Source organism: Prinia subflava, chromosome 2 (assembly GCF_021018805.1).
Source record: "Prinia subflava isolate CZ2003 ecotype Zambia chromosome 2, Cam_Psub_1.2, whole genome shotgun sequence".
In the NCBI taxonomy this organism is placed as follows: domain Eukaryota; kingdom Metazoa; phylum Chordata; class Aves; order Passeriformes; family Cisticolidae; genus Prinia; species Prinia subflava.
In genome coordinates this window covers 26,462,252-26,477,076 of record NC_086248.1, presented here as the reverse complement: position 1 = coordinate 26,477,076, position 14,825 = coordinate 26,462,252, and the positions used below count along the sequence as shown (strand labels likewise).

Below are 14,825 nucleotides of genomic sequence, written 5' to 3'. Positions count from 1 at the left end.
CAGGGGATAGACACCCAGTAGCTTTAAGAAATGGAGCTTTTTGGAACTAAAGAAAAATGCTGTTTTGTTTCTGTGGGAAGTCTTTATACTACACTCAGCAAAGGTTGCAGTGCCCAATGCAGGGCAATTTTTACTCATCTTGTTCTAAGAAACACAAAGGTTTAGGATACATAGATTTCTTTTTCTTCTCTGTATTTCAGCATCACACATTCCATGCTTACAGTATAACCAGATACATCTCCAGTAATGAAACAGCACTGTTGGGCTGAGATAAGATTTAACTCCTGACTTTATGTACCATTACATGTGAGGTGATTCCTGGAAACCAGTTTTCTTCAAACATGACCTACCAATTGAGTCACATCGTGTAATTGATGATGTGCTAGTCTGAAGGCTGTAAAAAGTTATTTGGGGAATTCCCGGAGTCCTATTTAAATTTCTAAGGCTTATTAGATCTAAGGCTCTGGACAATCAAACTAAAAATTGAAAAAGCACAAAGATCTGAATTACCTTCTGAGTCAAAGAAATCACCTTGGTCATTGGTAAGGAAACTTACATTATCTAGTTTGCACTGTCCAAGGAATTTTGGCTAATCTACCACCTTTTGTAAGCAATAAATCTGTAAAATATATGGCAAATGTAATTGTTTGTGTCATTAATAGATCACCTCAAGTTTCATAATATAATATAATATGGTCTAGATACAGATGTTAATAGAAATTAACTCAGCCTACAACATTCCTAGGATTTGATGTTTTAGAGGCTATAGTCTGGTATGCTGTATAGATGGTAATTAATTTCATTTGAGGTTGAAGAAAGGAGGTTGAAAAAATATTTTCTGTTGACAAATGACTTTTAGTTAGAGCTCAAATACTCTTTCAAAAATGTGTAAAAGTCCAGGCAGGGTTCTGTGGTGCTATTTTTACTGATTAGATCAGTGGTGCATTTTTAATATGTTAACTACCATGACATGGTACAAGTACATTTTTTAATATACATTAGTATATGTTATTATAGAATCATATTTTCTGTGATGCATAGTCAGAAGAAACAAGGCATTACCTTTCACTGGCCACTGTTCAAACAGATGCTAGTTTGCAAATGCTTACTGCTTTGAGCATGATTTATGTGGAGGAATATTATCTTCTCCTTTCTTAACTTAAAGAATAATAAGAAAAAAAAACCTCAAAAAGCTCCCAAGGCCCATGGGTAGACAACTAATAGAATTTAAATATTAGAAACTATGTGCAAGATTTACAGGGAAAGTGGGGAAATACAACTTTCTCATTAAGGCTAAAATATTTTTGTGTGAGTATGACTCATAGTCATTCTCTTCCATGGAAAGGCATTATCCATTGGGACATGCTCTTTCTAAGCTGTGGCTCTTGACCCATCTTGTGGCTCTGTTAGTTGTTCAGAGAAAAAGCAGAGCACATGCCTGTGCACCCAGTTTTGTGTTTTCTTTAAGAAATGTACAAGCAAGGTACAAAGGTTCTTTTGGCAATCACTGAGAAAAATAAGTTGAAGATTCAATGGGGAAAGATTGTGGAAGAACTATCAAAGAAAGATTCCATGAATAGAATCCTCCATGAACTTCATTACTTTAGAATTTCTCTCTTGTGGTACTTTTACGATAGCTAGAAAGAGGAATAACCAAAGTGAATGGTAAAGTTTTCATCAGTTCAAAGCAGCTGTGGTTTACCTGGTCCCTTGTGATGTCAACTTTTCATAGAGCCTTCAGCAATTGTTATTTTCATTCATAGTTTAGAATACATTTTATATGTTTATAAACATAAATTATTATCTGTAAGTATTACAGTGGGTTATGTGTATATGGTAAAATTATCTCCATGTTGTTGAGCTAAAAACAGAAATCTCAGAAACTGATTTGAAACTAAGACATGAGGAGGGGCCTAGGATTGAAGAGAAGGTTCTACATTTGAATTATCAGGACGTATAAGAAATTACTTGAACAAGGAAAATCACCATAGGAAGGTGATGATGCCCTGTAAGTTCAAAGCTTAACTTACCCTTGTATGTGAATGTCGTGGTTGGGGGGGGAGGTGAATTTTTCCAGGGGGATGTGGGCAGTCCAATCAGTGATCAGCTTTTCTGCTGGCACCTGGGTTGGTCACTCGGAGGTTTGGACACGCCTCTGAGGACACAAAGAGTTAAAAGCAGGAGTCTGAGGGGCTCGGCCTCTTTTCGGATCCTGGTTTTAGCAGAGGGACGTGTGAGGCCTCCTTCCCCTGCCCGGCCACGAGGCAGGGTGGGGGAGGGGAAACACGTGGTCGGCTCAGGTAAGCCGGAGCCCCCGGGGGGGGGGGGGGGGGGGGGGGGGGGGGAGAAGAGAAGGGACAGAACTGGAACTGAGCTGCCCCGTCCAGGATGGAGGGGTGGAAAACTGTGGAAGTGCCTTCTGTGTGTGCTCACCCCCTCCTCCCCCCCAAACTCCGGGAGAAGGTGCTCAGCCACGTGGGGGTTTGCGGAGCCTGACAGTGCCTGAGCCTGCAGCACCCTGCTGAGAAGAAACTGTTAACCCTTGCCTGGCAGAAAGAAACTTTTCTTAGACATTGATTCTCATGACTGGTGGTTTTCGGAGAGAGGGCAGCGGCCTGGGACCGAGATGATAAAGCATGATTAGAAGGAACTCGATGGAAGAATGAGAGGAGTAGCCTTGGAGCTGGACTTTTCTTGCATAATGTCAGCCATGGACTGAACTTGAGTCTCTTTTGAACATAAACTGCATTTTTGGGTGGATGCAGCTGCCCCTTGCTTTTGCTACAGTGACTGGCACTTGGAGAGTTGGAGCGAGCAGAGAAGAGAGGGGGAGGGTGAGGTGGTGCCCTCTGCCCTCAGGGCAGACCTGCTCCTGGAACCCCGGCCCCTGGGTGAAAAGGGGAGAGCTCGGCATGCAGCATCCTTAAAAAGCCCTGTATGTAGTTGTGGCCTATGAGACAGCGGTGAGAGCGCTGGACATAGGAAAAAGAGAGTGTCACCTTAGCAGACTTCTCCGGGCGGTGCTATGGGTGACATGGAAACACATAAGGGGTGGACCCGTGTTTTCTGAGGAACAGTCTGTGGTGCGAGAGAGACTCCTCTCTCCCTTGCTGAATTGAAGATTAGTTTGTTTTTGAGTGGTGATTGTTTAATCTAAAACCCAAGAGTTGGTCTTTGAAGAGTGATGGGTGGGGAGGTAGAAACTGGGAGAAGAAATGTTCTAAGAAGTTTTTATTTCTGTCTCTGTGTGTGTTTAAGAGTATTTCTGTCCCTGTTCTTATGTAATTAATAAAGTTTTGGTGGGTTTTTTTTTGTTTTCAAGATTTAAGCCTGCTCTGCTCTGTTCCTGATCACATCCCACAGGAGTTGTTAGAGAAAAAACATATATTCATGGGTGCACTAACATCTGGCCAGTGCTAACCCATGACAGTGAACTCTTCAGAGATTTGTGTCTTCCAGCCACAAGACCAGGCTTAAAAGAAAGAACTGATGATCAAACCCTTGTGATTCAGAATGTTTTTAAAACAGAGAAGGTAATAGGTGCTAAATAGACATGGAAGAGGTGCTGAGCCTCTTAGCTGATTATTAGAGTTGCAAATTTGCAGAACTAGTGACAACATCATCAAGAATTGGCTATGGAAGCTTCTTTCTGTAAGTTGAATGCAGATTGGAATAGTTTGCATCTATGGAAGCTCAAAATAATAAATACCTAAATAAAAAACCTCTTTTAGAAACAGGAAAAGAAATTAACAAGAAACTGATAAAGAAAGAAAAGTATAATGACAACCTAGATTTGCACTGTATTTTTTTCCTCTTTCCAAGGTAGGCAGGTAGTTCTGGATTTAGAACATAGCCATTATAGTTCAGTTACTATATTGTGCATTTAAAGTAAATGCTTCTGTTTTAGAAATTATTAAAGATTTTGCCCAGCAAAATGTTGTTACCTGTCTCCTCATGATTATTCTAACAAACTGCAGCTGTTCTGTAATGAGGATGAAATCTTGGAAAATGCTGTCATGTAGTTCTGCAACCTATAAATTCATCTAAAATTGAAGTAATTAATGTTTTTGTGCTTAAAGATTGCTTTAAATTTCTAGTAGAAATTAATAATAGTATCCAATGCAAGTTTAATGAAAGCACTGCAACAAGCAGTATGGTGCAGACATGTTCAGTGTCACAGCTTTGGGTATGGTACTTCCAAGTTCTACTGCAAACAGTAGAGATACTGAAGCAAAAGCTGTTTAGAGCCCTGGGGAGTGGGGAATGTGGGTTGCAGTCATTTCATCACAAGTCTCTGCTGCTCCTTCCTCCACAGTGGGAGAGCTCCTCACTCTTCTCCTGCTCCAGTGTGGGATTCTTCCTACAGGAAGCAGTCTTTCATGAACTTCTTCAGTACAGGAAGGCCCATGGGCTGCAGTACTTTAGGAACTTCTCCAGTGTGTGTTCCAAGGCACAGGGGCACAAGTCCTTCCAACAAACCTGCTCCAGCATGGCTCCTTTCTCCACGGGGCCATGGTCCTGCCAGGATCCCGCTCCAGCATGGGCTGCTGCCAGGGCATTTTTTCTGCTTCTTAGCTACATTATCCCAGAGGTGCTGCAATCTCTGCTGATGGACTGGCCTTGGCCATCTCTCAGACACATAGCGTTGGCTCTGTTGGACAAGGGGGAAGCTGCTGGCAGCCTCCCACAGAAGCCACCCCTGTAGGTTCCCACACTGCCAAAACCTGATCACACAAATATAATACACAAATACTTTCAGTGAAAGGAAAAGCAAATTAAAGTGAACTGACAGAACTGGCAGAATAATGCCTCCAGTCAGGGGAAAAAATGATTCAAAACATTAAAGATAACAAAAGCATTCAGAGCTACACAAGATACCATAATTGAGGACACCTGAGTGAAAAGTACTAAAGCAGCATGAAAGCTGAATTGATTTTGGGAGCTGTATAATAGAAGGAAAGATTGGCAGATATATTATATACCAAAAAACACCTGCTGTGCACAAGGAAGCATCTCCTTTATATATTGTCCTTTGATATTTTTAAGATTATTGATGAGATAAGGTTATCCTTCATTCTACAGTGAGTTTCGGTGGATTTGTCTATTACACAAAGCTTTCAAAGGAAGATTGTAATTGCCTTTGCATTATGCTGGTGTTTTCTGGAGAGCAATTTAATAAATCTTTGCATGACGCAAAATTCTACTTAAAGCTTAAACTAGAAAAGTATGATTGTCCTTTCATTGTCCAGTAATTTAAAACAAAAGAGTGCTAGGAAAACATAATAGTAACAACTTGAAAATAAATTGGATTACATCTACTACTTATTGACTGAAAGAGCTGTTCCCTCCAACTTCCATAGCTTCGTTACATATAATATAACGAGATCACTAAAAGAACCTATGCCATTAAATATTGAACCCATTGTGACACACAGTACAACCATGGACTCATAGAATCATAGAATGCTTTGTGTTGGAAGGGACCTGAAAGATCATTATTAAAGGGTGTTAAGTGTGCTTCCTTTCAGGGAAGCCCTCTTGCATAAAACTACACTAAGGGCATGTACAGTGCTTTCATTGTACTCCCACTTTAGAGATGGAAAAAGCACAGGAATATAGAAAATTCTACTCTGCTTTGGGCAAACATGGCACTCTGTCAATAGACTACAGATGATGTCTGTGACACCTTGTAAAGTGAGATTATAATCTTTTCTTTCTAAAACACAATTAAGTCAAAAGCAGGGTTTTAACAGCTGGTTAAATACAGCTGTGACTGGATTACTAATGTATTACAACCCAGTCTCCTCTGTATCGTGCAATATTTAAAATAAATAAGTTGCCAAAATGTATGTTGGAACCCCAAAGCTGTCAATCTTATAGAAAACTTTGATTTCATTAAATCAGGTCACTGATGTAACATTGATTCAAGGAGAGAAATTGCATTACTGAATTACCAATACCATGTCATATTGTGCAAATATTGCTTGGTGACTTTCCAATCTAATATCTAAACCAAAGATCAAAGGAATATTTTAACATGGAAAATGGTAGTACAATATATGTCCCTTACCATTTCAGAGGATTAGAAGAATGTCAGGGAATAGTTAATTTTCCCTACACTTTTTTCCCCTGTATCATATGCCTGGAGACATGAGCTGATGGTGCTCTAGAAATATATTTCTTGTCTCTTTCACTCCTTTACTCCACTATTTGTGTCTTTTCTCCCATTTTCTCCCACTGTTTGTCTTTTTTCCTTCATATGATTCTGAATAGTTAGGGGTTTTGGTTTGGTTTTTTTTTCTCTGTTAACTCCTGGAGTTTGTTTGTGCTCTAGTGTAAAATCTGGACTGGTTTTTAGTATATAATATAAACCATGGCTGCATGATTTTTTTTTTGATGGCTTATAAAGATGCAGCCATATTAGTAGGTAATGTAGGTCATTAGGCATAGATTTGCAGGCCAAATCTTTTAGTGCTGAGGACCCAACACCCCATTGTTCATGTTTCAAGAAGCTTTAACTCACACTAGACCTGGTCTGGGTCTGAATGTTGAGTCTATACAGCTGCAGCAACCTGAGGTGTGAGGCAATCTTCTGGTGCAGGTCATCAGAAAGAAGTTCAGTTTATGTACTCTAGAGACACCATGTGAAAAAAGACATTTCAACAGGGGACAGCCAGGAGATTTTCTGCAAAATCATGCTCTGTGTCTGAACTCAAACACTAATACGGTCGTATAACACATTTCAGCAAAACACTCCAAATTTGTTTCTTGTTCTTCAGCTTCAAAATTCTAGTATTTTCCTTTTTTTTAACTTTCTTCAGCTCATGTGTGTAATTATCCATTAAGTTTTTCTTGTATTCATTCACAGGTGTACAGGATAAGCAAAAGATATTAGTGTTCTGATTTTCTGCCCCCTTTCATTTGCTCCTTGCATTTATAAAGGATACCAGGCCATCATGAAGTTGTGAAATCTACCTGGGAGAAGTTCTTGGTCATTTGAGCATTACGTGTTTCTTGCATCTGAGATTAATTCAGTAGAATATGGGAGATCTTGTCCTTCTCTTAACCTAGTACAGTTACAGCGTGCTTTGAAAGAGAATAAGTTGTTTGGAGCTTTGTATACTAATTCTTGCAAAATAGACGTGATCATTTTCTTTCTCTGTGCTTAACTGTTATATTTTAAAGCTTATGTTATTTTGCAGAACTTTTAAAAAACTGTTTTCTTTGCCTTATCAGGAATCACTCTTCTTTGCTATTAGAATATCACAGGACCAATAGCGAAATGCCAGAATATTGCTTATTTTGTTTACCATCAATTACTCACAATTCGTTATGAAACTTGCTATTTTAATCTTCTCCACTGTAGCAGAAGTTAGACTATAAAGAGAAATGGTCAATGTTGGCATATACAGGTCATTGAAAGAATGCATGAAATTTTTTTCATTAAAGGTGAAGACCAAAGTCTGTTTTTTATGGCAGTCAGCAGCGATGATCTGCCTTTTTCTTCTATAAACAAACTGAAATACATTTGATAACTATAAATCACCATCAATAATTGTAGATTTCCAGGAATATTCTGTTTATTCATGCTTTTTCTAATTAGCTGAACTGTGTAATGTTGATATTAAAACCTCTGAAAGCAGGATTCTCGGTGCTGCACAATTGAAAGCAATCCAGTAGCTCATTTAGATTCCTCTCCTGCTGTCTGCAGCAAAACTATAAATAGAACAGGCTACATACAGAAATTTATTATTGCAGCTGATAGCAATTTTCTTTTGCAGAGGTGTCTGGAGACATTATTCATGAGATTCATTCTGGTAGACTTTCAAGCTGAGATCCTCACTCCCCAGCTCTGTGGGTGGTCAGTTTAGGAACACACTAATCAACTGCTATGAGCAAGGACTGTCACAAGACTTACTTATTTCCCTCTTTTAAAAAATACAGGAGGTCTTTCAGCTCCAGGTTGTTTTCTTTAACCTGATTGCATGGATATTATAAGGAGATAATGAATTTTTAGAAATCACATGTATTTCAAATTTTATCAGTTCTCATCCTAATAATTGTGCTATTATTGGAAAATCACAATGAGTGTGAGTTGACAGAAGATGCACCATGTCTTCTGCATGCAGACCCACGGGCACATGTGACCTTTACAAGTAAAAGGCAGACATGTTTCTGTTCAATACTGAGGATGTACATGAATACTGAGCAGTCACATGAGCTAACCTATCTAGCTGTCATCTATTTTTAGCCATAATATAAGGGAAAATCAAATAAGACCTTTTGTGAAATTATATTTATAATAAGTGATAGATGGTAATGTCCTGCACTCTTTTGTTTTCCTCTCTGTTTTTCGTTTTCCTACCATATCTGTCATTGTGCTATCTTTGAATACTGTAAAAAAATTGGTACAACCAGAATATGTACATTTCTAAACGTCAGTTTTGTCAACCCTCAAGACTTGATTACTTGATTACTATTTTTATCCTTACCTATTTTAAAGTTCTTTCTGTGACTGAGAACATAAGTTATATAATAGCAGAGATATTGCTTGTTTATTCTGTTTCAAGTTCAATATAATCACTACTACAAGTGTTCGTATTTTGGGATTTTTTGCATCCTATTTTATACATACAAGCTGTATGCAGTATGTATAAAATATTCTAATTGAATATACAAATGATGTTTCCATTTTCAAAATAAACTAGTAACTTTCATTTTTTGTTCTCACATACTTTCATTTTTTCAGACACAATAGAAGACCTGTTTTCCTGTAGCAGTTATTTTGACTATGCTATGAAAGCAGCAGCACAAATAACTATTGAGACATTAGAAAAGTCACATATCTCACCAGCAAAAGAAAGAAAAATTAAAATATCAAATTAAACCCAAAAGAAACTGTCATCTCAAGGCATTCTGGCGTGTCTAATGCCAGGAACACTAGTAAAAACAAAGAGATCTATTACAACCATAAATCAGATGTTACAGATTTTCTCTAAGCGTAAATCCTATTCTGCTTGTTTTGAGTGCATTTTGGTACTTACACTTTTTTGTTTGCTTGTTTTAATTTAAATTTGTCAGTGATGAAGAAAACTGGTATTGTGAATGCCCTAAACTCTACACTGGAAAACTCTGCCAGTTTGCAACTTGTGATGAAAATCCATGTGGAAATGGTGCTACATGTTTTCCAAAGTCCAGGCGAGACGCTGTTTGCTTGTGTCCATATGGAAGGTCTGGCATCCTCTGCAGTGATGGTAAGAAACATTTTCTTCATGCATTGGCCATAGTTTCTATCATTCACAGAAGCTGTGGTAAGAAACATGTCATATGTTTTGAAGGTAAAACACTGAAAGTCACCACCTCCCCACCTAAAAACACAGCCCAAAATCCAGTCACAGGCAAAGAGTGGCTAAGCTGATCATCCTTCCCATGTGATGTTTCATAGAAGTTCCAGCCAGAGAAAGGTAGACAGAGGGCTCAAAGAAGCTGAGAGTTTACTCAGAGAAGCTGGAAAATACCAGGTAGCATCTGATGTTTTAATAAATCACCTGGAGAAAAACAGAGAGATTCAAATCAGAGCTCCTTTGCAGAAATTGATTTCTCCTGCAGTTTGATTTTTCCTCTGCTTAGAGAAGCATTTCTTTGTACATTTTTTATATTAAAGCAATGTATAAAGGACTTTTTGGACTGTAAAAATACCACCATGTACCATAATTTGATTAATTTTTCAGGTCAAAAAGAAGGACAATTTAAAATTTACTAAGTGCTTTGCTGTGAAACAGGAGACAGGATGAAATGAAAATAATGAAGCAAAGGAAATAGGTCACTTTGACTAACATTGTCAAAGGAAGGACTTTTATTCCTTGAGCATTGATTATAATGATTATCCTAGGTCAGAAATTCCTGCGTGTGAACAGCCAAAATATTCTTTCCCCTAACAGGGAATGAAGCAAGAAGTAATGATTGAAAAACCTACATATAGAAAATAATCACTGGGTCTGAGCTTATTTAGTGGTGCACATGAAGTGCTTTTTCAAATAACTATTAAAAAATGATCAGGTTGGTTTTTGTCATATCATATAGATATTTATACATAAATAAGACATAAGTCTTATTTTAAAAAAATATTTCCAAAATTTTCAGTAGACGATCATTTATGTTTTATCTGTTTCCATCTAACCATGATGCTCGATAGCAAAGAGAAGAAGTGAGTATATGAGACATGTATGATAATTTCTTGGTAACCTCTCCTAGTTTACAGTGGCAATACACTGTGACTTCATCTGCTGCATCTCTCGTCATCCAACCTGCAATATTTGTTTGTTCCTTCTCAATTTCACTGCAGATTCAAGGTACTATATTCAAGGTGTGATAATGCCACTGCTTTATACAGAGGTGTTTGACAATTTTCTGTTTTACTCACTGCCCTTACTTAACCAATTCTTCCATTCTGTTTTCTTTTATGAGTACACTGATATATTCATAAAAGTGCTTACTAAAATTTCCAACACCTCTTCCTTTTAAAGCTGATGGTGAGGTCAGAGCCCACTATTGTTTACTGAAGGCTGGAACTGTTTCTGTAATCTACCCCAATTTACATCTGTCAACCCTGAGTATTGTCTAATGGTATTTTCCCTGCAGTTGTTCAATGAGGCTCTTCTGCAACTCTTTGTATTTAATTGTCTCTAAATTGAGAGACTACATAAAAATTGAGAGCCTGAATTGAGAGAAAGTACAGAAATTCATTAGTTTGATTGGGCTATGAAACTGGAGTCTTTGAAAGCACAGAAAGAATTAATTTTAATGAGTGGAAAGGGAAAACTGAATCATCACTAGAAGCAAATGAAACGGGAAAGAACACTCAGATTTGCAGGACAGAGTATAAATCTAAGGTAATCAGCTGACAACATAAGAAATTATTTTTGAAATATGAAAAATTATTTTATTGAAATATATCTTAACAATTTAGAAGGAGTAGAAATAAACTGAGCACAGACAAAAGTCTTAAAATTAGTTTCAAGAGTCCCCTTTATCACGTTTTCTAAAACAAAGGGAGAAAGCCATGATGCAGTGGAGGCTGGATGTATCCTTATGGATAGCCCTAGCAGCATCAAAGCCAAACTTTTGGGATATATTTGAAGATAATAATAGATTACCTAATTAAAATGGTAGAAGAATTTAAATTATTTTAGAAGCGGAAGGCAAATTTAATTGTTTACTATGACAAAATATGTGTCCTAGATAATAAATTTAATAGAAAGAAATGGCCCATAAAATTAAGGCATAGAAGCACACATTTTAAATGAACCATCTTTTGTTTAAGATACACAATATTATCTCTACTATTCAGATTATAACCTAATGCTTGCTACTTTGTGTCTGAAACACTGAAGAAAAGCTGTTTATCAAAATGTTTATCAAATAATAGTTGATCTTTTTCAACACAGAACAAGTGAGACGTCACAGTGATTATATAAAATGAATATAACTGATGTACCAAATAGAATTGCAATTTCATCCTAGCTTGGCTGCTCCTACTGATAGAAATTATTTGCAAAAAGTAAGGATAAATAAAGATGTGGACAGATCCACAAATGATCCCACAGATACAGATCTTCCCCATATCAGAGCTCCAGTTACCATCTGTTAAGAGTTGGAAGTCATATTAAGAACAACAGCAATGTATGGAAGGGAAATTTATAATAAAGCTATTGTCACTATTAAATTAAAAAAATAGAAAAAAAGATAAATCAAATTACTTGACATGACAAGTTAAAAATATATTATGTGAAATGCATGACATTCAAAATGTGAAGAAAATTATAGGACGTTGGTGTATATGACAAATGAGGTAAAAATGTAAGGACAGATAACTTCTGTTAGACAAACCTATATAAATATGGAAAAATAGACAAGGTCTGGGACTAACAAGGACTTTTCCTACATTTCTGAATCAGATGGAGCATACTGCAGTCTAAGCAGGCTAGTAACAATGGCTTTGAGTTTATTTGTTATGCTATGTTTGTTTCAGACATCAATAAAGGCTTCCAAAAGCAAGTCCATTTTTCCAAATATACATAACAAGATGCATTATCTCTCACTACACATTTTTCTTGCTTTTATCACTAGATGACCACATTATTTTGACTGCAAGTTGACCATTATATATTGAAGTGTCTCTCAAGAACCTACACAGCTACGGCACAATGGGCCAAGGGGAGGGAGGATGATAATATAAAACAGAAGAGAGTATAGACCATGTTGATCAGGTGGAGGACATGGCCAGACAAGCATTCTGATCTATTTACATGTGACTCTCTCTGTATCCCTCTATTTTCCACACTTGTTCCTCCCTAAGTCACCTAATTTCCTCTTTTAGACACCCATAAGTCCTGTGCTATTCCAGAATGCTCTTCACCTACATCCCATAAGGTGTCCCATTATCCCACAGCAGTTACATCCCCTGTCCAAAAGGTAATCCAGTGTTGACTCATCATGGGGTGTGTCACACCTTGACACTAGGGCTGAAGAGGACACTAGCCCTGGGAGGGGTCTGGACAAGGGGTTCCTTCCTCAGAATCCTTAATTTCCTCTATGTCCTGTCTGCTGTTGTGCTCTGTGCTCCTCTGGGATTGTGGAGATGGACCTGTGATGGCCTCCTGGGATAGGGATGGGACTTGACTGTTGATTTGTAGAGTAAATTCCTCTGCGATTTCCTACTTGGCTGGGGGCAGGGGGGAGGGGAAGAGAGAAGAGCCCCATCAGTGTGCAACCCTTTGAAAAAGAGACTATGCCTACATGGGCAGATTGATTAATTCCCCCAAGTGACTTCTGTTCTTTAAGCTGCAGATAAAGGAATCTACATCATTTAAACTGAGTCCAGTTATTGAGCTCTGGCTTTTCAGTAGACTTGTGTGAAAGCAGCCAGCATTCAAGCCCTTCATCTGATAAATTTCCTTTCATATTTAAATTAGTAAAAAGTTGCTTGCATTTTGTTTTTTGCAGACTATAAATCTCCTCCAGTGTTTCGTATCACAGAGCTGATTAGAGTTTTTAAATTGCTGTCATCTCTGTAATCAGCCTTTATTTCTTTTTATTTTCTATTTTTGTTTACACTTCTATCTAAGCACAAAATGGAGGCATTTCCTAGTTTGTACAGGAGATTGATACAGTCTGTGAAATATAAGATCAATATGTTTGAAATATCTGAGTGTAAGAGATTTTGATATATAAGGTGCAGAAATCTTAAATAGTCAATAACAGTGTATCCTTGTACTGCCATTATGGAATTGTCATGGCCCCCTAAATGCAAGTGAAGCAAGAATGGCTCATTCACGAGGACTGGAAATGTACACCTGGTGTTGCTGGTGATTACATGTTGAACATGAAACAGGGCTCTTCTGGGAAGCTGTTGGTCATAACACAAGGCTTTATGTTAAGTGAGAATCAAGAGGAAGCACTTTGTAAGTATAAAGGCAAATTTAAAGGGAGAAGGATTTCAAAAGCGTGTGCATTGCTAAAAGGAGTAATTGTTTGTTTGATCTAAAACACTTGCAGTGTTTTAGATCAAACTTCAGTGATTTAGTTTCACATATGTTATGTGACAACATGAAGCAGAGTCCTAACTGTGACACTGTATTTAGCAAAATACACAGCCTGGAAAGGGTCATTCACACCACACAGCAATCTGTAATGTTCTTCCTTGAAACATTTCTGAGCAACACTTATGATAACGTTTCACAGTCTAAAGAATTCCAGCAAGTTTGTTGTGGGATGTATTCGCCCTTGTATAGAATTAATTTCGAAGTGTTGAAGTGGGAATAGTCATTTGCTTCAAGTAGAGTGAAAACCAGCCTGCAAGCAAATTGTTTCTGTGCAGCTATGTTTGGCACACAATGTCACCTTCAGAGTTGTTTGGGTCTGCGGACTGAGTTGTACAGTTTGGTGACAGCAGATGCCCAAAGGGAATTTCCTCAGCTAAAAAAAAATCTGCATTGCAAGGTTCCTGGTCAGTGATAAAAGACCTCAGGGAATGCTGATCAGAGTTGCTCTTCTTACTGTTTAAGAGAATTTATTTTCTGGGTCATTTTGTTTTCACTGGGCTTTGATTTCCCCCACCCCTCCAATGTGAGGAATGTCATAAAAATTGTAAAAAGCACATATAGGCACACACACACTATTAATGTCACTGCTGTACTAGCAGTTTTTGAGAATCATATTTTCATCTCTGAGAAGTGAATTGTCCCCCTGTACTCAGCACTGGTGAGGCCACTCCTCAAATGCTGTGTTCAGTTCTGGGCCTCTCACCAAAGAAGAATTTGAGGGTCTAGAGTGTGTCCAGAGAAGGACAATGAAGCTACTGTAGGATTAGGGAAACAGGTCCTATGAGGAGCAGGGAGGGAACTGAAGACTCAGGGAGAACCTCATTGCTCTATAGAGCCACCTGAAAGGAGGCTGCAGTGAGGCAGGGGTCAGTCTCTTCTGCTGTGTCTCAAGGAGCAGGACAAGAGGAAATGGCCATAAATTGCACCATTGGAGATTCAGATTAGATATTATCCAAAAAATATGATTGAAAGAGTGGTTAGGCATTGGAATACTCTGTCCAGGCAGGAGTCACCGTTTCTGGAAGCATTTGAGAGACGTTTGGATGTGATACTTGGGGATATGGTGATTATGGTGGTGTTGGGTTTTTGCCTCGACTGGATGACTGTGAAGGCCTCTTCAGACCTTGATGATTCTGTAATTCTGTGATTCTATGAAATATGAGCAGGTCTTTAGGAGAACTCTATCCTATTCATCCCATACAGCTGACCACTCTATTCATC

General features: G+C 38.1%; 1 protein-coding gene across 1 annotated transcript in view; it reads left to right on the top strand.

The window, feature by feature from the left end:
- Positions 1-14,825, top strand: part of EYS (eyes shut homolog) — a 722,813-nt gene that overhangs the window by 658,452 nt on the left and 49,536 nt on the right. The window contains exon 41 of the mRNA XM_063389422.1: positions 9,082-9,254. Within this exon, the coding sequence (XP_063245492.1) occupies positions 9,082-9,254 (173 nt within the window). The remainder of the gene's footprint in view (positions 1-9,081; positions 9,255-14,825) is intronic.